At 42.0% G+C, this 24,376-nt stretch overlaps 1 protein-coding gene across 2 annotated transcripts in view; it reads right to left on the bottom strand.

Annotated features, from left to right (window-relative positions):
• The window catches only part of LOC114653748 (1-phosphatidylinositol 4,5-bisphosphate phosphodiesterase gamma-1-like), a 217,117-nt gene that overhangs the window by 66,762 nt on the left and 125,979 nt on the right, over positions 1-24,376 (bottom strand). For both annotated transcript variants that reach the window (XM_028804243.2, XM_028804244.2), the window contains exons 7-12: positions 21,185-21,219; positions 20,388-20,460; positions 15,682-15,783; positions 5,323-5,441; positions 1,379-1,464; positions 826-946 (exon numbers count right to left, since the gene is read on the bottom strand). In XM_028804243.2, the coding sequence (XP_028660076.1) occupies positions 826-946; positions 1,379-1,464; positions 5,323-5,441; positions 15,682-15,783; positions 20,388-20,460; positions 21,185-21,219 (536 nt within the window). The remainder of the gene's footprint in view (positions 1-825; positions 947-1,378; positions 1,465-5,322; positions 5,442-15,681; positions 15,784-20,387; positions 20,461-21,184; positions 21,220-24,376) is intronic.

Below are 24,376 nucleotides of genomic sequence, written 5' to 3' on the forward strand. Positions count from 1 at the left end.
CAACTTGGCCGGGATGCCCCTGGAATAGAAGGACGGGGGAAGGCAGCGACTTGCCGACACTGTTTCCCCCAAGACGCTAGATGGCAGCTTCCCTGGAGTGCAGTGGTACCTTGGATTCCCGCAGGGCACTATGGGACATGGAGTTCAGCTACACAGCCCTGCTGGGTGCCGTGGGTGCCACCAGGAGGAGCTGTCAAAACACAAGGGGATTTCGGTTTCCAATATAGCCCGGAAGTACTCCCAAGTCATGGGGACGGAAGGACAGAAGTACTTCCGGACTGAAGAAAAATGTAACTCTCCATCTGACCCGGAAGTGCTGACAAGTCATGTGAACAGAAGAGGAGAAGCACTTCCGGGTCAAGGACTATATAAAGGACTGGTGGAGACCCAGCAGGAGAGCCGGAGTTGGGAGGGAGTGTGATGGAGCTGCTGGGAGGAGAGGATTGTATTGTTGTGGTTATTGATTATTTGATTATTGTGAATTGTGGCGATTGTGGTGCTTTGTGCACTTTATTTAAGAAAATAATTTAAAAATCTGCTTGGTGCTTTTAAACGTGTGTCCTGAAGATCAGTCTGTTGGGTTTCACGAGGCAACAGCATCCCCTAGCGTCCGCAATATATAGAGAGTATAAAAAGTAAATCACAAAGAAGCAAAAAGTAATAGAAGGAAAAGGTTGAAAGACAGAGACCACCTATCAGTTCCCCTTTAGTTTATAAAGAGTCTGGAATGACCACCATCAGCCATAACATTACCGCGGGCCTGAGCTGAGGGGCTTCAACCGAGTGACTCCACATTTCAGTCTCGTGACATTTCATAGAACTTACTCTGATGTGACAAATGCATGCTCTTTAATGGCGTGAAGCACATCTAGGAACTTAATCTTGGATGTGAGAGTGTGCCCATGATAGATGATTGGTAAATCGTCAGGCCCGTCCCAACAATCCACTGGAAAAAGAAGTAAAAAAAAAAACAGTTTATTATTGCACATATTACCATCGTTTGGAGTGTTCTGATAAGCGATAACCTGATGAAGTATCACATTGACAATGATCTTCCCTCTTTTCATGCTGTGTTTCCACCATCCATTTGTATCTTTAAATCCAGCAATACGAGATACATGGTGGAGGTGGAAAATCAAGATGAAGATGACTCAGCTTAGAATTAAATCTACGCTATGAGTTACAGTTAAGTGTTCAGAGAGCTTCTTATCAGAGGGTTGCTGAGCCTCAATACAGCTTTCAGGTTCATTTCACATCAACTGTGTTAAATTACCCACAATGCCAAAACCTTACAGGTCCCAAACCCCAACTCCTTTATCATGTCAGACTTCTTTAAGATCAAACCGAGACTCCACGAGACAAATAAACCGTCACTCACACTCAATGCAGCGGCATCCAATCCGAAGGCAACGGGCGTAGGCCTCCAGTGACGACTCACTAGAAAACTGGTCCCCCGTCAAGTACCTGGAAATGGCAGACATGCTTGTTAAACTGACAGTAGTGTGCAAAGGTGTAAAAATCACATGAGGTAACATGTCAACATGGACCAGAATCTCAAAGGAAAGTCTCCAACATCTTGAGGAATCCATGCCATGAAGAACTGAGGCTGATTTGAGAGCAAAAGGAGGCCCAATCCAGTATTTGCCACGTGTGCCTAAGAAGTAGTGAGAAACACGCTATATAAATGCAAAGTATTATTGTTATTATGATTAATTTGCTCAGTGAGTGTATAACAGAATGCCGTATTATTATATTTTACTATTCAAAAGCACTTTAATCTTCCTATTTATCCCCAAACTTTAATCAATGGATTCTGCATCACTGTAACCAAAGGGTCTCCTCACTCCCCATGGTGAGAAACAGCAACTTCACCCTTAGCAGCAGATATTCTTTTTATTTCTTTTTTTCAGCTTGTTTGAGTTAATAATTATTAGAAGTGACCTTTAAACAGGCCACAAGTCTGCAGAGTTGTCACTGAACTCCTTCTGGCTCATGCCAAGCTGTTGGATCACATGACCTGCCAAGGGAGCCACTCAGCTTTGAGCTTTTCCTTCACCTGTCACTTCGATTTCCACTTTCTGTTGACACAATGGCATTGTAAATTGTCGTAAAGTGATATGTTTCAACTTTCAATTTTTTTTCAGTTGTTTTTGAGATCACTGGACTGCCTGAAGTGCATTTAAAAATTAATGAGATTGGGAGGTCTGTTTATGAAGTGGGCTGATAAGAGGGACCTTCAAACTGAAAGCACCTCTAATACCCGATGAAGGCCACAATTAGCATTTGATCATTTTCCCTTTATCATAACATAGACTGTTTAAAAATGTCTGAAGCTGAAATGTAAAAGTAACAATGTAGGGTCCCGCAGTGAGTCCAAAGCGGACAGTGCACTTGCCTCTTTGTGCTTATTGAGTCCAATTCCCTTAACTGCTTAGCCCACCAGTCATATAAGGAGCCCAGAGAGGAGTCAAATTCCAGCGGCCATTTTTGAATTCAGAAAGATCAGACAAAACTTTGGGAATCAGAGACAAGGGTCTGGTGTCTGTGTGGCGCTCCAGTGAGGTTTCGTCAAGCAAACCTTTGCTTCTACACCCGCTGGCCTCATGTCGAGTCCTTACTGTTAGGGCTTCCCCAAAAGAAATTTCAACTTTGAGTGTCTGGTCAGCCACATCGCCGTATTTGCATTGATATCACTCCTAGGTCCAGTTCCTGGGGAAGTGCTATGGTGGCCATTAATTAGAACATTAGTAACCATCTGGACAAGAACAGGCCATTCAGCCCAACAAAGCCTGCCAGTCCTATCCACTTATTTCTTCCAAAAAAGTCAGGTTTTGAAAGTCCTACTGTCTACCTCACTACTTGGTCGCTTATTCCAAGTGTCTGTGGTTCTCTGTGTAAAGTAAAACTTCCTAATATTTGTGTGAAATTTACCCTTCACAAGTTTCCAACTGTGTCCCTGTGTTCTTGATGAACTCATTTTAAAGTCACAGTCTTGGTCCACTGGACTAGTTCCTTTCATAATTTTGAACACTTCAGTCATGTCACCTCTTAATCTACTTTTGCTTAAACTGTAAAGGCTCAGCTCTCTTAATATTTCCTATTATTTCATCCCCTGTAACCCTGGAATCAGCCTTGTTGCTCTTCTCTGGACTTTTTCTAGTGCTGCTATGTCTTTATTGTAGCCTGAAGACCAAAACTGGGCACAGTACAAGGGGGGACCCAAAAATTACGAGATTTTTTTTTTTAAATCGTACATTTCTGTGAACATTTCCAAAACTGAATCACCTTGAAAAGCAATAATCTTGTCTCACCACTTTTTCCATTGTTAAAAACTGTTCTGAAACTCTTGCAAAGTGATAGCCTTCAGTGCCTTCTTTACATCCTGAAAACGCTTTCCTTTAAGGTCCCTCTTAATTCTTGGAAATAAGAAAAAAAAATCACAGGGTGCAAAGTCCGGGGAGTGGTGGGGGACCGTTGTCATCCCATTGTTTGTGAGAAATTGCCACACACTCAATACTGTGTGGGAGGGAGCGTTATCGTGATGCAGAATTTGGGTCGTTTTCTCCGCACTGCATCACATAATCACCTGAGCACTTTGAGGTAAAAACCCTTGCCTGGCTTAAAGCTTCTCTTTTTCAAAGCCACTCGAAGCATTGTGACAGCTTCTACTGCCGTTTTCCCCCAAAGGAAACAGAACTTGATTCAAACACGTTATTCCTTTAAGTTGCCATCATAAAGTCGACAAAGATGGTAACAGAGGCTCAAGAATAAAATTACACTGACCTTACAGAACTTTCCCCGAGGACGCCACTTGGCCAAATGATGCAGAGGGCAGTCGAGTACACGCACCTAGCAGCAAACGTCGGAACTAATGCCCCTCCAGCCTCCAGAAAAACAATTCTTGTTATTTTTGGGTCCCCTGTCGTACTCCAGATGAGGCCTCACCAGTGCGCTATTAAGCTTGAGCATAACCACCTTGGACTTGTACTTTACACATTATATAACCTGACATCCGGTTAGCCTTCTTAATGGCTTTTGAACATTGATGGGAAGTCCACTATGACTCCTAAATCCTCCTCATAAGGTATACAGTGGAACCTCGGTTTGCAAGTAACTTGGTTTACGAGTGTTTTGCAAGACGAGCAAAAATTTTTAATAAATTTTGACTTGATAAACGAGCAAGGTCTTGCAGTACGAGTAGTATGTATACGCTTTGTCTGCTGAGCGTCATGTGATCACAACTGAGCTGATGGTTCTTCACTCTATCTCGCTGCAGGATTGTGGGCAATCGTCTCTTATTCTCCGTCTGAGTCGGCGTGCCTCACTCATATAGTCAACATCCATACAACCGTATACTGTTTACTACAGCATTAGCATTGTGACTGTGTGTGCACGCACGTGTGTGTGTGCTCACTCGCTCGCATGTGTGTGTGTGTGTGCGCGCGCTCGTGTGTGTGTGTGCGCTCGCGTGTGTGTGTGTGCGTGTGTGCTGTGACGTGCGAGTCCCTGTCTTGCACCCTAAAACATGAAGCTGAGTCTCAGTACTTTAGCAACACCAGCTTTATTCAGCTTGAAACAGCAACAGCGCGGTTATTTATACACAGACACAGCAGTCAGGCAGGGCCCTGCACATTTATAATGTTCCTTGTTCCTTGTATCACCCATCAACAGTAGGCGCTTATAGCATGTCCGCGATCTTTTCAGATTCGCTTTTACGGAGAACTGCTACAGCGCTGGGAGACTGCGATTGCTTTGGGATGCTCTTCAGCATGTCGTCCCGTTGGGTGGAATCCCACAAGAGTTTAGAAACTCACTCACACCAGCCATGATTCTTTTCAAAGGTAAAGTGCAAGTTAATTTGTTTTATGTATTTTTACTTTATATTTTGTATTAATCATTTTTATATGAATAGTTTTGGGTTGTGGAACAAATCATCTGAGTTTCCATTATTTCTTATGGGGAAATTCACTTTGATATACGAGTGCTTTGGACTACGAGCACGTTTCCAGAACGAATTATACTCGCAAACTGAGGTTCCACTGTATTTTTGATTTTCAGACCTCCCATTGTGTATTCAATTGGGTAACATCTAGCCCTCAGGAGAAGATACTAAAAGTGAATACCATTTGAAGCTCACCATGTGAGACCATTAAGAATTACACCAGGCAAAACATCACCTTCTAGTCTGAGATAACTGCTCCAGCACAAAACGTTTATAGTTAACAGGTGGCTATTCAGCCCAGCACCATTCCCAAAAGCTGCCTCTCAGGTATAATGACCCTCCTTTTTAATTTCACACTCAACTTATCAAGAGAAACTCACGTATTGTGCGAAGACGAGATCCAGTAGTGTGACAGTGGGTGCTTCATGTCTTCCACGTTGAGCTGCTCACTGTTAGGATCCATAATGGCGTTCTCTTTAGACATCAGGTATGTGAGGAACTGCAAGAGGAGTGGAGGATGGGTGTTAAAATTTGAGGTTAAAAGCAAAAAATAAATAAATAAATAAAACTTATACTCATTACTGAGGACTAAGGTGCTTTTGAGTCAGTCATTCCTAATCGCACTGTCAGAGTCTCAGTCTCAGAGGCTGAAGCCTATTGCAGCAGCACTGGGTGCAAGCAGGGCCGACTCTAACATTTTTACTGCCATAGGTGAAGTGGGAAATGGAACCCTTTGCTTTGAGTGGGATCATCACTGCCAGTCGTGTAAATAGAAACCTGGAGACACGAGAGACTGGGGAGAGCAAAGCATGGCGAGCTTGGATCCAAAGGGGTGAATTTACAATTTGAGAATGTTGAGAGGGGATTAGAACATTAGAACAATCTAGATGAAAACAGGCCATTCAGCCCAACAAAGCTCGCCAGTACTATCCACTTATTTCTTCTTAAAAAACATCAAGTCGAGTTTTGAAAGTCCCTAAAGTCTTACTGTCTACCACACTACTTGGTAGCTTATTCCAAGCGTCTATCATTTACACAAAATTTACCCTTAACAAGTTTCCAACTGGATCCCCGTGTTCTTGATGAACTCATTTTAAAGTCACAGTCTTGACCCACTGGACAATTTTAAACACTTCAGTCAGGTCTCCTCTTAATCTTCTTTTGTTTAAACTGTAAAGGCTCGGCTCTTTAATTCTTTCCTCATAATTCAACCCCTGTAGCCCTGGAATCAGCCTAGCCGTTCTTCTCTGGACATTTTTGAGTGCTGCTATGTCCTTTTTGTAGCCGGGATGTTTGATTTCTTAAAGCAACATCTGTTCACAAAATTGTCTCAGAAAAAAGTATTTAACATTTTTCTAAGAGAAAAGCCAAGCAAAATGACACCTTTTATTGGCTAACTAAAAAGATTACAATATGCAAGCTTACAACAACCTAGTACTACATTTTTCTAAGGAAAACCAAATATATATAAGCAGCAAATAATCATTTAAACAACAGCTGCACTCTGTAGGTCTCTATTTAAACAGCCAGCCTGACATGTCATTTACAATGACGGTGACAATTTACATACAGTATAATCTTACCACTGTGGCTCCATAAAGATGGACTTTTGTTTTAGGTTACTGAAATAAATTAACTAGTTTACAGAATGGGTTTGGAATTTTTCAAGTTGACAAACATGCTATATATGCATTTGCCATGCAAAATTGTGTTCTAAAGTGAAGTGCTTTCTATAAATTTAAAAAACTATCTTGCATGCTCTGGCGCTTTACAATGGAGGGTATGGGGCATGGAGACAAAGCTTCAAAATTTAACAAACATGTCCATTTTTCAAGCCAAGACAGTTGTCGAGTGTTAATCCTTGACGTTTTCCCATTTTACTGTTACCCAATCCCAGTAGATTTAATGTGGCACTTTTGAAACTGTCCAACAGAAAAAGAATCTTTAATGTTAAAGTGAAAGCGGATCTCTGTAAAGTGGTCTAAATTAAGTACAAATCTTCTTCTTCTTCTTTCGGCTGCTCCCGTTAGGGGTTGCCATAGCAGAGCATCTTTTTCCATACTAAATTAAGTACAAATATAAAAGACAAAATAATTAATCACATACAGTATGTCATTACCCCCCAAAGTCATTATTGAGTAGCTGCACCGCTGGCAGCCATGACAGTTTCAGTCGGTCTCTTCTCTCTATCAGCTTTGCCCATCTGGACACAGCACTTCTTTCTCATTCTTGTGGGTAAAACTGGCGTCAGGCTGCATGGAGATCTTGAGCGAACAGCCTTTTTCAAGTCCAGTCACAAATTCTCAATTTCAGGACATTAATCTTGTTGTTCTTCAGCCGTTCCTGTGTAGCTGTGGCTTTACATTTGGGGTTGTTGTCTTGTTGGAATACAAATCTTCTCCTGAGGTGCAGGTTTCCTGCAGACTAAATCAGGTTTTCTTCCAGAAGTTCCTCACTGTAGCTTGTAATTCCTTCCAACTTCTCAGATGTCTCTTGGTGGCCTCCCTCCTTTATCTTCTTTTTTTTTTTTGTTTGCACCATCACTCAGTTTTTTGCAGATGACCTGCTCTAGCAGATTTACTGCTCTGCCATACTCTTTCCATTTCTTCATGATTGATTTAACTGAACTCCAGGGGGTATTCAGCGAATTGGACATTTTCTTGCCTCCCTCCCATGACTTGTGCTTCTCAATCACCTGTCTGTCGAATTTTTAGGAGTGTTCTTTTGTCTTCATTGTGTAGGTTAGACCACCATACTGAGTCGCCACAAGTTGGGCCTTCCAGATACAGAAGTGCAATTAGACTATGATAATCAATTGAATGGCAGAGAGGTGATCTCCTTTGAACAAATTATGGAACATCTAAAACCAGTTGGCTGCACGAGTGATGATTTATGTATGTCATATTGGTGGAAGTCCCCAAAGATGTCCAGGTCAGCTTAACTACAACCTCAAACTCTAAATGGCCCTCACGCCAGTGAGAAGGACTGATCTTTCTTTCTGAGTGGTCTCCCACCTTGCACCCAAGGATGCCATGATTGCTCACCAAAAAAATTAGACAGTTAAGGTGAAGAAAATGGGTGGATGCTTTTGCATTGATGCTCTTATTTTTATGAAGATGCCGTGAACTGGCTTATACAGGGTGGCACAGGGAAATGGGAAATTTTGAAACTAGGTGTTGGCGACCCAGTGGGCATCGGCAGTTGTTTGGGACCAATGTGACCTCGTTTAGATCCCCTTGACATTAGTTATAATGGAGCATTGGAGTGGTGTGCACCGAGCATTCATTGTGAAAGCCTTTTATAAGAATAGTGATAGTGTGACTGTTGCGCAAAGGGAATTTTGGTGTCATTACCAGTTAGGATGTCATTATCGTGTCCCATCTGCTCATGCGATTACAACATGGGTGCGTAATTTTTGAAGAAACGGGTTCAGCCTTAAAAAAGAAGTCCCTAGGTTGTGTTTGAACGGTTACAGTATGGTGTGCTGTGTCATTGCATGGTGTCATAGACCCTTACTTTTTTGAAAATGAGGAGGGCATTGCAACCACAGTTACATCCGCTCGGTATGTTGCTATCCTTGAAACTTTGTACATCTGAGTATCGTAAACATGTGGTTTCAACAGGTCGGAGCCACTTCGCATACTGCCCGAGAATCGATGGCAGCTATTTGACGATTGTCTCGATGCATGCTCAATAATTCAGGTAAGGAAATTCTAGAAAGTTGATTCAGTTCATCTGGACATAGTTTTTTCCATGGGGGATACGTTACATCACTCATCCAAGTAACTTCCTCAGTCTCAGTTGACTGCAGGTTTCTCCAACCTTATAAACAGTACCTTTGCATAATGACCAAAACTAGAACTATTGACTAACAATGGGCCGTGTGATCAATGATATGCAAATTGTCCACTGATCAATGGCCATGAGTACCATTCACAGAGAGTTGGGGAATGGCTGCAATCTACAATACAGAGCAAACACCATACTCACAGACAAAGCAGCCAGGAAAGCAGAAGAACATCACATCAAAAAGGCCCTGAGTAAAAGTGGTTATCCCAGCTGGACTTTTGTCAAAGCATGGAAGACACCTAAAGAATGCTCTAAGCAATCCAGGAGAGAGGAAGGACAACTGCTGTCTAAGCGAAAACCTTTGGTGATCCCTTATGTGTCAGGAGTATTGGAACAGCTGACACGCATTAGTTCAAAACACCAGGTCTCAGTGGCTTTCAAACCCCAAAACGCGCTACGGCAAAAATCGGTCCACCCCAAGGACCGGGTGCCCCGGCACAGACAGAGTAATATAGTTTACGCAGTTGAGTGCCAAGAGGATTGCCGTGAATTATATATCGGGGAAACCAAACAACCACTGGCCAAGATGTGCACATCCTGGACAGGGAGGAACGCTGGTTTGAGCGAGGAGTCAAGGAGGCCATTTACGTGAAAAAGGAACAACCATCTCTGAACCGAGGAGGGGGCCTAAGGGTACATCTTTCACCATCTTACAATGCTGTGATTGCAGCCATTCCCGAACTCTCTGTGAATGGTACTCATGGCCATTGATCAGTGGACAATTTGCATGTCATTGATCACAAGGCCCATTGTTAGTCAACGGTGCTAGTTTCGCTTATTATGCAAAGGTACTGTTTATAAGGTTGGAGAAACCTGCAGTCAACTGAGACTGAGGAAGTCACTTGGATGAGTGATGTAACGTATCTCCCATGGAAAAGAACCATGTCCAGATGAACTGAATCAACTTTCTAGTATTTGATGATTGTTTGGAAGGCACGTCACTTCACGCACCGGTGACATTCCATGGCTACCCAAGATCCGCAGATGTCACTGTTTGTGATTTTTTTCTGTGGGGTCATCTTAAAAGCCATGTGTACCGTACACATCCTACAACCATTGCTGAAATAAAAAGCAGGATTGAAGAGGAAATCGCCGGCATTCTCCTTGACGTGTTATGTCGAGCAATGCAGAATTTCCACAACAGGCTGTCAGAATGTGTACGGAGAAATGGACAACACCTTCATGAATTTTTCTTCAAAACATAACATGAATATTGATTACTATCATTAATTGCATATCCTGTACAATACATTTCATCATTAAATGTATTTCGTGATCTGTTTATTCGTGCATTGAACGTCAATTGAAAATTTCCCGTTTCCCTGCGCCACCTTGTATTTAAAGCCTGAAGCAGAAAAACGCATGCAATGCTAAATATCGCTGTCTCATTTGTACAAGTTGTGTTTATTCCAAGCAGGCAGACCATTTAGAGTGCAGGATGCAGAAAAGCTCCCCATTGACTCAAGTCACTGTTTTCAACTTTTTTAAACGCCTGTGGTCGCATGGTTCCACCCACACGCCACCAGGCCATGAAAGGCACTTTGTTACAAGTAAGGAAGCTGCTGTGCCCACATGTGCTGGTGGACTAAATGAAGCTCATGTCAATTTGTGGCAGGCGTTAAACTGTAAGAGGCTCGCTGGTGATGGAGCAGCTGCACATAAAAAACTAAAAAGGTTTGATTTCAGAGAGCTGTAGGCGATCGAGTACAGGCAATGGTCTTCAGTTCAGTCCTGCTATGGAGATAAACCAAAATGACACAACACTGTGATTTCAGTTGCTGCGTTTACAGCATAATGTAACACAACAGAACAAGTTCAAACCTGCTTAATCCAGTTTAGAGACTCTTGGGGTTGCAGCCCATTCTGGCAGAATTGGGCAGAAAGCAGCACCCCATTCAGATGAGGACAGCAGTTAATCACAAGGCCTACTCACAAACACAAGCACACACTCACACAGGGACAACTTGGAAATGCCAGTCACATCTACTTGAATTTTAGAGGAAAACACGAGGACACAAGTCGGGATAGGTCTCACAGGCAACAGCCAATCACAGCTCTGTGTATGTGTGTGATTGGCAAAAAGTGAGGATATTAGAACGAAACTGGATCATTAGGCTGAAAAGTCAAGACAGAGGTAAAGACCTTAGGGGTGATTAATGACTGTGACCTAAATTTTAAATCACATGTTAATCAGATTGCTAGGACAGCATTTTTTCACTTAAAAATACAGCAAAAGTCAGATCTCTTATAACTTTGCAAGATTCTGGAACATTTGTTTTCAGTTGGCTAGATTACTGTAACGCACTCCTCTCAGGACCACCCAAGAAGGACATCAATCTGGTACAAGAGTGCAGAATGCAGCTGCCAGAATCTTAACTAGGAAAAGAAAATCCAAGCACATCACACCAGTCTTGATGTCACTACACTGGTTACCCGCACCATTTAGAATTGACTTTAAAATTCTGCTTATGGTTTACAAAGCCTTAAATAATCTGCTCCATCCTATATCTCAGAATGCCTTTCACCTTACACTCCAAATCGCAACCTTAGATCTTCAAATGAGGGTCTGCTTATTATCCATCCATCCATTTTCCAACCCGCTGAATCCGAACACAGGGTCACAGGGGTCTGCCGGAGCCAATCCCAGCCAACACAGGGCACAAGGCAGGAACCAATCCCGGGCAGGGTGTCAACCCACCGCAGGACTATTCTGTGTATGCATTGAATTAATATTTTTTTTATGGCTCCACTGTCCATACTAACCCCTACTTTCTCTGCTGCTCTTTTTCCGGTTTTCTGTTGTGCCAATCTGCGCCACCACCACCACCTGCTCAAAGCACCGTGATGTCCCTACATTGATGGACTGAAGGCCAGATGTCCACATGACCATCATTGTCTGATTCTTCCACGTGAAGCCTGAAAACCACGACGACTTATTTAGATCTTTTACGTTAGGTAGAATGACCGGGGGGGGCTGGGTGGTCTTGTGGCCTCAGAGCCCCTGCAGATTTTGTTTTTTTTTTCCAGCCCTCTGAAGTTTTTTTTTTGTGTTTTCTGTCCTCCCAGCCATCGGACCTTACCTTATTATTTGTTACTTAGCATTGCCTACTCTTATTTTTACATTATTCATTTTTGTTTCTTTGTCTTGTAAAGCACTTTGAGCTACATCATTTGTACGAAAACATGCGATAGAAATAAATGTAGTTGTTGTGTGTGTATATGCATCTCAGCGAACCCCCAATGTGGCTGGTGGTGCCCTGTCCAGGTTTGATTCCTGCCTTGCACTCCGTGTTACTGGGATAGGCTTCATCAGTTCAACTGAACTAAGTGGGCTTGAGAATGTAATGTTTGTTACAGTGAACAAAATGGCATCACGTAGCCTCCTTTACGTTATGTTTACCTCCAGAAATATTAGTCAAAAAGGCTGATTTTTTTTTTTCAAGAAAAATGTTATTATGTGTAACAGAAGCTTATAAATATCAACATGTCAACATATATACAGTAGGAAAGGCATCACAGTCGGGACCGTAGAAGCGTGTTTCTTTGCACACTTTTCTTAGAATATTTTTTTCTGTTGCTTGTGCATGAAAAGGTAGAATGTCAGTGCCTGATCTGCATGATCGAGGCACCACTTGTTTTATTGTAGCCTATGGTAGCACGAGGCTTAGTGACACGAACATTGACAGCTGATGCATTGTGATCAGTGCTTAGGGGGCTAACATCTTTCTTGTCTTTCCACTTGATCACAGTCATTTTGTGTACATTTACCACAGTGAATTCACCAAGCTTAGTTGTGTAGTGCTGTACACCTCAGTTTCACCATCCATGACAGTTCACATTGTCATCACTTTCACGTGATTCAAATAATGGTTCAGCTTCCGTGTGTTTTAAAACTGGCTTTATAGCTTTATAAATACCGCATTTACGCGTGTACCACGCGCACATTTTTTCCCAAAAATTAGCATTAGAAAATCAGGTGCGCGTCATACACGAGGAAATTTTTTTCTGTAATGTTTACTTCTTCTGCTTGGGCTCACTCTCTCGCTCTCTCTCTCTCTCGCTCACGCACTCTCTCGTTCGCTTGCTCTCTCTCGCTCTCTCTCACTCACGTTCTCTCTCTCTCTCTTGCTCGCTCGTGCTCCGTCTCTCTCACTCGCTTGCGCTCTCTCGCTCTCTCTCTCGCATTCTCTCTCTCTCTCTCACTTGCGCTCTCTCTCTCTCTCTCTCTCGCATTCTCTCTCTCTCTCTCGCTTGCTCTTGCTCTCTCTCTTGCTCACTTGCGCTCTCTCTCTCTCTCTCTCTTGCTCGCTCGTGCTCTCTCTCTCTCGCTCGCTTGCGCTCTCTCTCTCTCTCTTGCTCGCTCGTGCTCTCTCTCTCTCGCTCGCTTGCGCTCTCTCGCTCTCTCTCTCGCGCTCTCTCTCTCTCTCTCTCTCTCGAACTCTCTCTCACTCGCGTTCTCTCTGTCTCTCTTGCTCGCTCGCGCTCTGTCTCTCTCGCTCGCTTGCGCTCTCTCGCTCGCTCGCATTCTCTCTCTCTCGCTCGCTTGCGCTCTCTCGCTCTCTCTCTCTCTCTCTCTCTCGCTCGCTCTTGCTCTCTCTCTCGCTCACTTGTGCTCTCTCTCTCTCTCTCTCTCTCTCTCTCTCTCTCTTGTGCTTGCTCGCTCGCGCAACAGAAGAAAGAACAACTTTCGTCATGCAACAAAAACAGAAGGGCATTTCGTGGAAAACGTGCCCTAAACACTTCCTATACAATCACAATGCGCGTCATACACGGGGCAAAAATTTTTTTCGCGATTTTCTTTGTAAAAATTAGGGAGCGCGTCTTACATAAGTAAATACGGTATATGCCATTGTGTTTAGGTTGAAAACTCCGCCCCACTCTTGAATATTGATGAGTTACCTTAGAGTAGCAAAATGCATAGAAGTATTCATGACTTTTATGTTATTTTATTTTATGTACTTGGTGGCAGTAGAATACTGTCCTGAGAGTTAGTCGGGCTTAACACTGTAAAGTGGATCATTACATGTCACCCCAAGTCTGACTCGGGCTTAACCATAAACACTTAGAATTGTGAACTCGGGTCATACTCTGGGTTAAGACAATGGAGGATAAAATAAATGAAACAAATGAAATTTCCGCTTTAAACACACATGAATCCCCAATTGGGCTTCTTGAGCCCACATATTAAAGAGGCCTCAAAACAAATTAAAGTCACTGAACCCAGCAAGAAGCCACTGAAATGCTCGACTTACTTTTTATGTGACCAGTAGAGATGATGAATGCTGTACAATTATACAACCATGTGAAAAAGTAAGTACACCCCATGGAAGTCGTTGACTTTTTGAACATATGTGAACAAGAAAAAAGGAGATCTTCATGGAAAAACTTGAGTCAACAAAATATCAATAGATGTGATGGTCTACTGGGGAACAAGCAAGTCGACCCTTTGCCTGAGAAGCTGGTATTGCGAATTTATCAGAAATGACTTCTGTTAGATGCTTTGCATAACTGGTCACCAGTCTCTGACATCGACTTATTTTTTAAACACTCCTCCATGTAAAATTCATTTAGTTGCTAAATGTTTGACGGTTTTCTTGCATGTCCTGTCCAATTCAACCCCCGCCCCATCAAATTTAAATGAGATTTAAGTCAGGGCTTTGATTAGGCCACTCCATATCCCTCCATTTCTTGGTGGATTTGCTAGAGTGCTAGTGTGTCATTATCTTGTTGAAAGGTCCACCTTCAGCTTTCAGATGGATACCCTCACATTCTCCTCAAGCATGTTTTGATGTGATGCAGAATTCGTACTGTAGTTGACTTGATTACTGCAAGCTACCCAAACCCTGAAGCAACAAATCAAGCCCAGACCGTAACATTTCCACCACCGTACTTCACAGCTGGTATGAGGTTCTTTCCCTCAACTGTGGTCTTCAGATGGCAGCAGACATGTCAACTGTTCCTGTGGCCAAACAACTACATCCTTGATTCATCTGTCCAGTGCACATTGTTTCAGAAGGCCTGGTCTTTGTCTAGATGTTCAGTGGCAAACTGTAGCCTTGCCCTGGTGTTGTTTTTGGATGGCAACGGCTTTTTCCTGGCACATCTCACATGCAGGTCAAATTTCTGCAGTCTCTTTCAGATTTGACACCAGCGTTTACAAGAGTTATCGACAGATCCAACAATGAAATTTTGGGGTTTTTGGAGACTTCGTTTAGAGTCACATAGTCAGCTCCTGGGCTGAATTTGCTGGGCAGGACAGTCCTGGACGAGTCACCGGCGATTTGAAATCCATGCCACTTGAAGAGGATTTTCCTTACAGTAGAATGATTGATTTCAAAAAATTTGGTTATCTTTTTCAATCCTTCACAAGACTCCCAGGCATTCACAACCTTCTTTCTGAGGGCTGATGACACCACACACGTCAGTAGAAAAAAGAACACCAGACCCTTGATATCTGTGGTTTGGATAAGACAGGGCCCATCTTAAGGAGTTAATCTGGAACACTTGATTCAAATTTGATGGAACTGAAGTGACGATAAATGTAGGGGTGAACTTACTTGTTCCACATGACAAATCTGCATTTTTGTCAGTTTAGATTATGAGAATGAAAACAGCATGCCAATTTTATGTGCCATTTGATCAAGTAGACCACCCTTATCTGTAGGCACTGTTTGTATGAATATCTAATGTTTGCCTGTTCAAATAGGATGAAATAGTCCACAATTACCATGGGGTGTACTTACTTTTTCACAGGACAATATATTTAAAGAGTTTTGAAACTCTTGTTTACTGTGTTTGGATTACCTTCCCAAACCCATCAGCATTTCTTCACCTCTCCTGTTAGCTGAAGCCAGGTTTACCACAATGCACTGCGAGCGGAGGATACTCACCTCATCCAGCTGCAAGGTGGGCTCAGCACTCTGCCTCTGGGTCTCGTTCAAGTAAACGCACATGTAATCCCGCACCTTGTTCAGGTCACTCGCCCAGCCTTCCTGAGGGGGGACACCACAGCAGTTAGAAGGAGTTAAAGCACTAAGCACTAAGAAGTCGCTATAAGGCTATCAGACATTTACATTTTCTACAGAGCATTTCATTTACGAGTTTTCTCAGTTTTCTGGACATTCAGCAGCCCACTTTGGAAAGCTCATTCATTGTTTAACAATCAGACCCCATGCTTTTAGTTTGAACCCTTGCTCAGGATTTAGATAATGTTATTTTTCTAACATTTATCGCACTATTGGATAACATGACTTGAAATCAGGGTGGTCTGCAGCTTGACTAATTCTACCCACAAAGATCATTGTTAATGGCAAAATCACCTGCTTATTATAATAATAATATGACTAAGACATTTCAAAATTCGCCAGTTTCCAAAGCTAGGAAAATGGCGACAGCCTATGGGAGGACATCCTAATACACACTATGAACAGATCACACCCCAGGCAACATGTTTCAGCCAGCAGTTCTGCCCTGGCTGGGGTTCAAAGTTGTGCTTCTTGTCCATTTTGTCCAATTTTGTGCATTTTGGACCCCAAACAGCTGAATGTCTTGCAATGCTAAACATCACGACAGGTTGAATGGCAGATCACATGTGGGGTTTTCTTGTACTGGTGAGTCAGGGGGCGCCAGACCACAAAAGAAGCAGCCGCCTGAGATGTCTGAATGTTTGAATGAAAGCGGACACCCCAACCTGTCATGAGACCCACTGTGTTGAATCCTTTAAGACAAAAACCTAAAATAATATATATATGTATATATATATATTGTAGCAATAGATGCTCTTATCAACCTCTTGAACCCTCAGGTACCACTCCAAACACCAGGTAAAAGTACAATTATTATTTATTGTATAATAATAACGTGCACAAAGCACCCTCCACTCCACACTATTCATACAATAAATCAATTCTTCACTAATCACAATGCTCTCTCCTCCGCTCCCAGACACTTAGCCACCCTACCTCCCAGCTCAGCTCAGTGTCTGGGCTTTCCCAGAGTCCTTTTATACCCCCTGACCCGAGGTGTTCCTGCCCAACAGTCCACAAGTCCTTATTACTTCCGGGTCAGGGTAAAAGTCCTTTTCTTCAACCTGGAAGTACGTCATTTCTCCTGTTCATGTGACCAGGACGTACTTCCAGGTTATAGGGCACGTAAGAGTCCAACAGCCTCCCTACAGCGACTCCCGGTGGTCCCCAAGGTATCCAGCAGGGTTGTGCATAGAAACTACAAAGTCCATGAGGCCCAGCTGGAATTCGGGGTACATCCATGCTGTCGGGAGAGCTCCTCCTGGCGGCCTGGGGGTGACGGCCAGAAACTTTCGCCGGCCATCCATCACAATATATATATATATATATATATATATATATATATATGGTTGAAATAGTTTACTGTCAAATAAATGCAAAGAGTACGCGACACATGTTTCGCTCTCATTCTGGGCTCATCAGGCGTACACACTCCACTGCACTCCCTCTCGGGAATCGAACCTCAGGACGTCAGTGCCAGAGGCGATGCCCCTAACGTTGCGCCACGGCGTGTGGTTCGTTTATTTGACAGCATGTAGATCGGGGTAATTACATTCACGGCATTCGTAGTCTGTGTCACAATCTGATTGTATGGGTGGTTACCTACCAGGTAACGCTTGTGGTTGGCCAGCAATCTGCTAACATCCGCCACGGTGCCCTCAGTTTGTGAGGAGCAGATCATAGAATGTTTGAAATAGTTTACTGTCAAATAAATGCAAAGAGTACGCGACACATATATATATATATATATTCGCTCCTCCGAACACCCCTCTTAAATGGTGATACAATAGGAAACAAATACAGTTTTTTTTTTACATCCTCTTTGCTCGATCAGCTGCTGGTTTGCTGCTGCTGCCGTGCTGTTTGATCTGCATCTCGCATGGCGCTTCAAACATTTAAGAGCCTGTACAGCAGCTGTCCTACTCTTTGTCTTTTATTTCCGGACCTGGGTGTAGTTAAATCTCTTGGCACTCTTGGTTAAGTCTCGTCTCGCGGGACGTGAGTTCTTGATATTTTTTAGTTTGTAATTTAAAAATGAAATGAGAATCTGAACATCTATCAACATCACATTAAAGTTCAATAAATTCTGAAAAGAATGATACCAAACATATATATGTAGGTTTTAAAATAAGCCCGATTTAAAGCATGACAAAAAATGTGACATAAAAACGTTACATAAAATCGTTGCACAAACTCGTTGCTCTTTTAGGCTTAGGATTTTATATATATATATATATATATATATATATATATATATATATATATATATATATATATATATATATATATTACATAGTTTACTGTCAAATAATGTAAAGAGTACACGGCACATGTTTCGCCCTTATTTGGGCTCATCAGGCATACACACTCCACCGCACCCCTCACAGGGATTGAACCTCGGAAGTCAGTGACAGAAGCGAAGCCTCTTTGCACTGCACCACGGCGTGTGGGATGTTTGCAGACCAACCACATGTGTTACGTGGTAGGTAACCACCCATACAATCAGATCGAGGTTCAGACTACAAATGCTATGAATATATATATATATATATATATATATATATATATATATATATATATATATATATATATTCATTGCATTCGTAGTCTGTGTCACAATCTGATTGTATGGGTGGTTGCCTACCACATAACACATGTGGTTGGTCAGCAAGTCGGCTAACATCTGCCACAGTGCCCTCCTTCAGTTGCGAGAAGCAGATCATAGAATGGTTGAAATAGTTTAATGTCAAATAATGCAAAGCCCTAATTCTGGGCTCATCAGGTGTACACACTCATTGCACTCCCTTACGGGAATCGTATCTCGGATGTCAGCGCTAGAGGCGAAGCCCCTAACGCTGCGCCACAGCGTGTGGTTCGTTTATTTGACAGTATGTAGATCGGGGTAATTACATTCATTGCATTCGTAGTCTGTGTCACAATCTGATTGTATGGGTGGTTACCTACCAGAATTAGGGCGAAACACGTGTCGCGTACTCTTTGCATTATTTGCATAGTTTGGGGGAGGAACAATCTCCTCAGTCTGTCAGTGGAGCAGGACAGTGACAGCAGTTTGTCGCTGAAGCTGCTCCTCTGTCTGGAGATGATACTGTTTAGTGGATGCAGTGGATTCTCCATTATTGACAGGAGTCTGCTCAGAGCCCGTCGTTCTGCCACTGATGTTAAACTGTCCAGCTCCATGCCAACAATAGAACCTGCCTTCCTCACCAGTTTGTCCAGGCATGAGGCGTCTTTCTTCTTAATGCTGCCTCCCCAGCACACCACCACATAGAAGAGGGCACTCGCCACAACCGTCTGATAGAACATCTGCAGCATCTAATTGCAGATGTTGAAGGACACCAGCCTTGTAAGGAAGTATAACCGACTCTGTCCTTTCTTACACAGAGCATCAGTATTGGCAGTCCAGTCTAGTCTAGTCCAGTCCAGTCCAGTCTGAGGACATGTCAAGATTTGCTCATCCTGAAATGGTGCCAGATGACCCAATTCAAAAAAAAATAATACCATTAATTTTTACAGGAAACACAAAATCTAGGATTGTGAATGAGAACGGCCCCAAAGAAGGGGCTAACCCTACATCTAACCCTAAGCCTAACCCCAAAGAAGGATCACGATTGTCAGGACTAGCAGACTGTGGACCCCTCACTCACAGGTTCATGTTCTTCAGGAATGTCAACTGGCCATATCTCAGTAATAACCTTAATGGACTTTCTAGTGTCATGATTTACTTTTGTTAAATGTTGTATGGTTTACAATTAATCATTTAATTTGAAGACATTAGAGGGTCAGCTCAGGTTGGACGGTTGGGAGACAAAGTCAGAGAGGCAAGATTGCATTGGTTTGGACATGTGCAGAGGAGAGATGAGAGGTATGATGGGAGAAGGATGCTAAGGATGGAGCTGCCAGGGAAGAGGAAAAGAGGAAGGCCTAAGAGAAGGTTTATGGATGTGGTGAGAGAGGACATGCATGTGATGGGTATAACAGAACAAGATGGAGAGGACAGAAAGATATGGAAGAAGATGACCCCCACAGATGAAGAAGAAGAATTTGAGTGCATTAGTAATGCAGCTGTAAATATCTTTAAGAAGACCAAAGCTGTACTCAGCAGAGAGCACAATATAAAAATTAAAACGAAAAAATGAAATGAATGACCTGTCCAGATTTGAGACTTCAAAACAGAGAACTAAATGATAAAAAAGAATGGCCAATTAGATCCAGAATTCACACTGTACAAGTCCCAGCAACCACGAACTATGGAGTTACACTTAACCTGCACGTCATTGAATGAAACAAACTTGAATGAACGTGAACCCCTCAAAGCGGGGTCTGTGAGGCACAAGAGCAAACTACAAATGTTCAGTTAAAAAAAAAAAGGAGGATTCTATAAAACTGTAAAGTAAAACCCAAGACCACCAACAGTGTACTTCATACATTAATCCCACCCTTCCCTCCTCCCTCCCATCTTAAATAAAATAAAAGGTGAAGCAGGCAAAGCAGGAGGCCACAGCAGTGGGCGGGAAAAACTTAGCCGGAAACTCCCGAGAGCATTGAAATACCTCCTGATCCAACTGGAGAAACTTCTGGAAGTCATAAAGAGTTATCTGGCACAGCTCGGGCCGATCCACATTCCTGTGGGGGAGAGCAGACACAAAGAATTCTTTCATTGAAGGCTTCTTTTTGTTTGGTCACTTTTTTTTCCTGTTTTCTTATACTTTGCATTTGGACAGCGAGCCAGTGCATATTTCTCCTTATGATTACTGGAGGCTCACAGCTAGTAGGGGGGAATAAAATTAAAAAAAAAAAAAAGACTCCCTTCAGCAGAATTGCTAAGCAGGTGTAGACACGGGATGACAAGAACTGCCAGCGTCTTTTAGGGACATTCAGCAAATGGCATCTTAGGCTCATTGTTTTATTTGAAGATTTCATGCAGATTGGCGGATGGATGGAGGCGGCTCAGATGATGGAAGAACGAGTTTACCTGACAGTAAATAATGTGAACGTTTTTATATAAATAGCTCTGACTTTCAACTGCACTCATAACATTCTCAAAACACTGCCGTTTGGCTGAAATAGATTCACTAATTTGACTAAAAGGTACGTCTTTTGGAATGCAGTGGACTGCAGGACTCAACACAGATGGCGTTTGAACCCTGGAGCTGTGAGACTAAGCACTATGCCACCATGCCAATCTTACTAAAATAAAAGGATAAAAAAGTTATAATAACCATTCATAAGCTCCACCAGGTGATTACAATAAAAGTGCTTTAAACGGAGACCCCTCACACCCCCAAGTCTCATAATCACAGCAGAACGGAGACCCACAAGTTCAAAAGAAGAAGACAAGCAGACCTACCTGAGCGGGAAGGAGAGTTCAAGCTGGTCAATAATCTGAAAGCGAAACACAGAAGACCATCAAGCAATGTGAATGTTAACAATGACAATTGAGGAGCTACCCGATGGTTGTAACAGCAACATGGCGGGCCAAACTCTTTAAGTAAAATTCATTTCATACTTCAGAACTAAAGGAAATGTTACAGATGCGGTTATGAAAGTGTAAATAATCATCCATTTTTCTTCCCTTCTTTCCAAGAATTACTTACGAAATCACTTTGACAGAACTTTATTTGTCCCCAGGGAGAAATTTGGCCCTTATGAACGGCGCCTCCCAACGGTATGAGAAAACCCCGCACACATATGATATACCGCTCAGCTCGTCTTGATGTCTGGTTATGCCAGACGTCAGGCTTTTTGGACCCCGCTCCCTAATTCATGGCCCTCTAGACACTAACACATTTTTGGACCAACGTTAGTGCAGGAAATGACACCCTTAAGATAACAAGTAAACCAATAAGTGTCTTCAGCAAAAAATAATCACAAGGCATTGGAGTTGTGCGTGACACATCAACAGACCCCCTAATGAGAGACGAGGGGCAAAAGTTAGTCCTTTTTTTAAAAAACTTTCTAAAATCTGGGGATTGCTAATAGTGGCCTGTGGAGAGTTGCTTTATGCTATTTTGAGGTAGCTGATCACAAATATGATTGCATTTTTGATATCTGAATCTTTACTGGTGGTCTAAGACCTCTGAGAGCCACTACCAGAAGGTTACAAATGTGAGATGTGGGGTATCGTTCTAGATTATTTCAAAGTCAGTGATAATGAATCTGATGTCATTTTTGCTTTTTGTTCCCTTACTAGAGATTGAGCCCTCTATGGACATATATTAGAGGGTGAAACGTGACACATTTCTATTACTATTGAGAATATTTAGATTTTAAACATTTCAGATATTAGATGCAACTGTTCTCACTTTTTATGGACTCCAACCTCAAGAAGTAAGATATTACATTTCTTATGGACAACTCGAATTAGGCAGCTTATGCTTGTTTAGACTTTTTTCCTTTTAAAGTTGTTTGCGAGCCTTAAGCCTGTGCTGATAGCTATGACTGCCAGTCTATCACAGGGCACCCACTGCCCTTCCCACCAGGCCAAATAATTCACCATTTAACCCAGAATGAATGTCTTTGGAATGTGGAAGAAAGAAAATAAAGTGCTAAGAGGCAAAGTCAAGTCCTGAAGCAAACAAACAGGAGTGCCAGCCAGCGTGCCACAATACCCATGCATAGCATATAGTGTTTGAAAAAAGGAAAAAAAAAAATAATAATCCAGGAATGATCTGCGGGAATAACAACAATTTTAAAAGCAGCAATAAAACTAATGAAAAATGGCACGATTGAAAATGGAACTGCTGATCTTTTAAATTGGACAGTTCTGGGGACCTGGGTTCAATGCCAGCCTGATCACTGGCGCTGTCAACATGCTTTGCACATCCTCCTCATATGCACTTTTTTATGGCAAAAAAATATTGTGCTGGGCTAATTAACTGCTGTGAATCAGACTGGTGTCCCATCAGGACTTGGCTCCTGTTTTGCTTTTGATGCTGCTCAGATAGACTCTGTCTCTCTGCAGTGGAAAATAAAGACTTAGAAATGGATGAATAAATCCATAAGAAAAGCTAAAACAAGCAATATAATATAATATAATATATAATATTAATGGAGGGTGGCACAGTGGCGCAGTGGTAGTGCTGCTGGGTTCACTTCCCGGGTCCCACCTGCATGGAGTTTGCATGGAGTTTGTTCTCCCCGTGTCTGTGTGTGTTTCATCCAGGTGCTCCGGTTTCCTCCCACAGTCCAAAGACATGAAGGTTAGGTGGACTGACGATCCTACATTGTCCCTAGTGTGTGTGCCTATCTATCTATCTATCTATCTATCTATCTATCTATCTATCTATCTATCTATCTATCTATCTATCTATCTATCTATCTATCTATCTATCTATCTATCATATAGTGCCTTTCCCATCTATCTATCTATCCATCCATCCATCCATTTTCCATCTATCTATCTATCTATCTATCTATCTATCTATCTATCTATCTATCTATCTATCTATCTATCTATCTATCTATCTCTCTATCTATCTATCTATCTATCTATCATATAGTGCCATTCCAATCTATCTATCTATCTATCTATCTATCTATCTATCTATCTATCTATCTATCTATCTATCTATCTATCTATCTATCTATCATATAGTGCCATTCCAATCTATCTATCTATCTATCTATCTATCTATCTATCTATCTATCTATCTATCTATCTATCTATCTATCATATAGTGCCATTCCAATCTATCTATCTATCTATCTATCTATCTATCTATCTATCTATCTATCTATCTATCTATCTATCTATCTATCTATCTATCTATCTATCATATAGTGCCTTTCCTATCTATCTATCTATCATATAGTGCCTTTCCCATCTATCTATCTATCTATCTATCTATCTATCTATCTATCTATCTATCTATCTATCTATCTATCTATCATATAGTGCCTTTCCTATCTATCTATCTATCTATCTATCTATCTATCTATCTATCTATCTATCTATCTATCTATCTATCTATCTATCTATCTATCTATCTATCTATCTATCTATCTATCTATCACACAACCACACTCGCTCAGGGTGGGACATATTGCTAGACAGGTCCATGAGCTGAAGTTTGACCCTGGCGAACAGACCCATGATGCAAAGATAATATCCTAACCCCTGGAAGTTCTTCACATATACAAATGTACATGTCAACAATGCTCTTTGGACAAATATTTAGAGAAAACACATGGATATTTATTTCCATGACCTGAAAACAGTGCAGAAAACTTGGTAGCCATACCCATAATCTGAAGACAGGAGTTTAATGCTGATAGCCTCTTCCATGACCTTGAGATTTTATACGTCAGTGCTAGCAGACAGGCCGATACCTTGTGGTCTCTAACCTAAATCTTACTTCTGGTAGTCAACACCAAGATAGTGACACTGAGAGATATCTCTGTGATGTGAAGATTCTTAACCTCAGAACCAGCATTGGATATCCAACTCAGTCTATCTATTATATAGCGCCTTTCATATCTATCGATCTATTTATCTATCTTTTAAATTTTATTTATTTTTCAGTTTGCTATACATGTCAAT

Source organism: Erpetoichthys calabaricus, chromosome 6 (assembly GCF_900747795.2).
Source record: "Erpetoichthys calabaricus chromosome 6, fErpCal1.3, whole genome shotgun sequence".
NCBI lineage: Eukaryota > Metazoa > Chordata > Cladistia > Polypteriformes > Polypteridae > Erpetoichthys > Erpetoichthys calabaricus.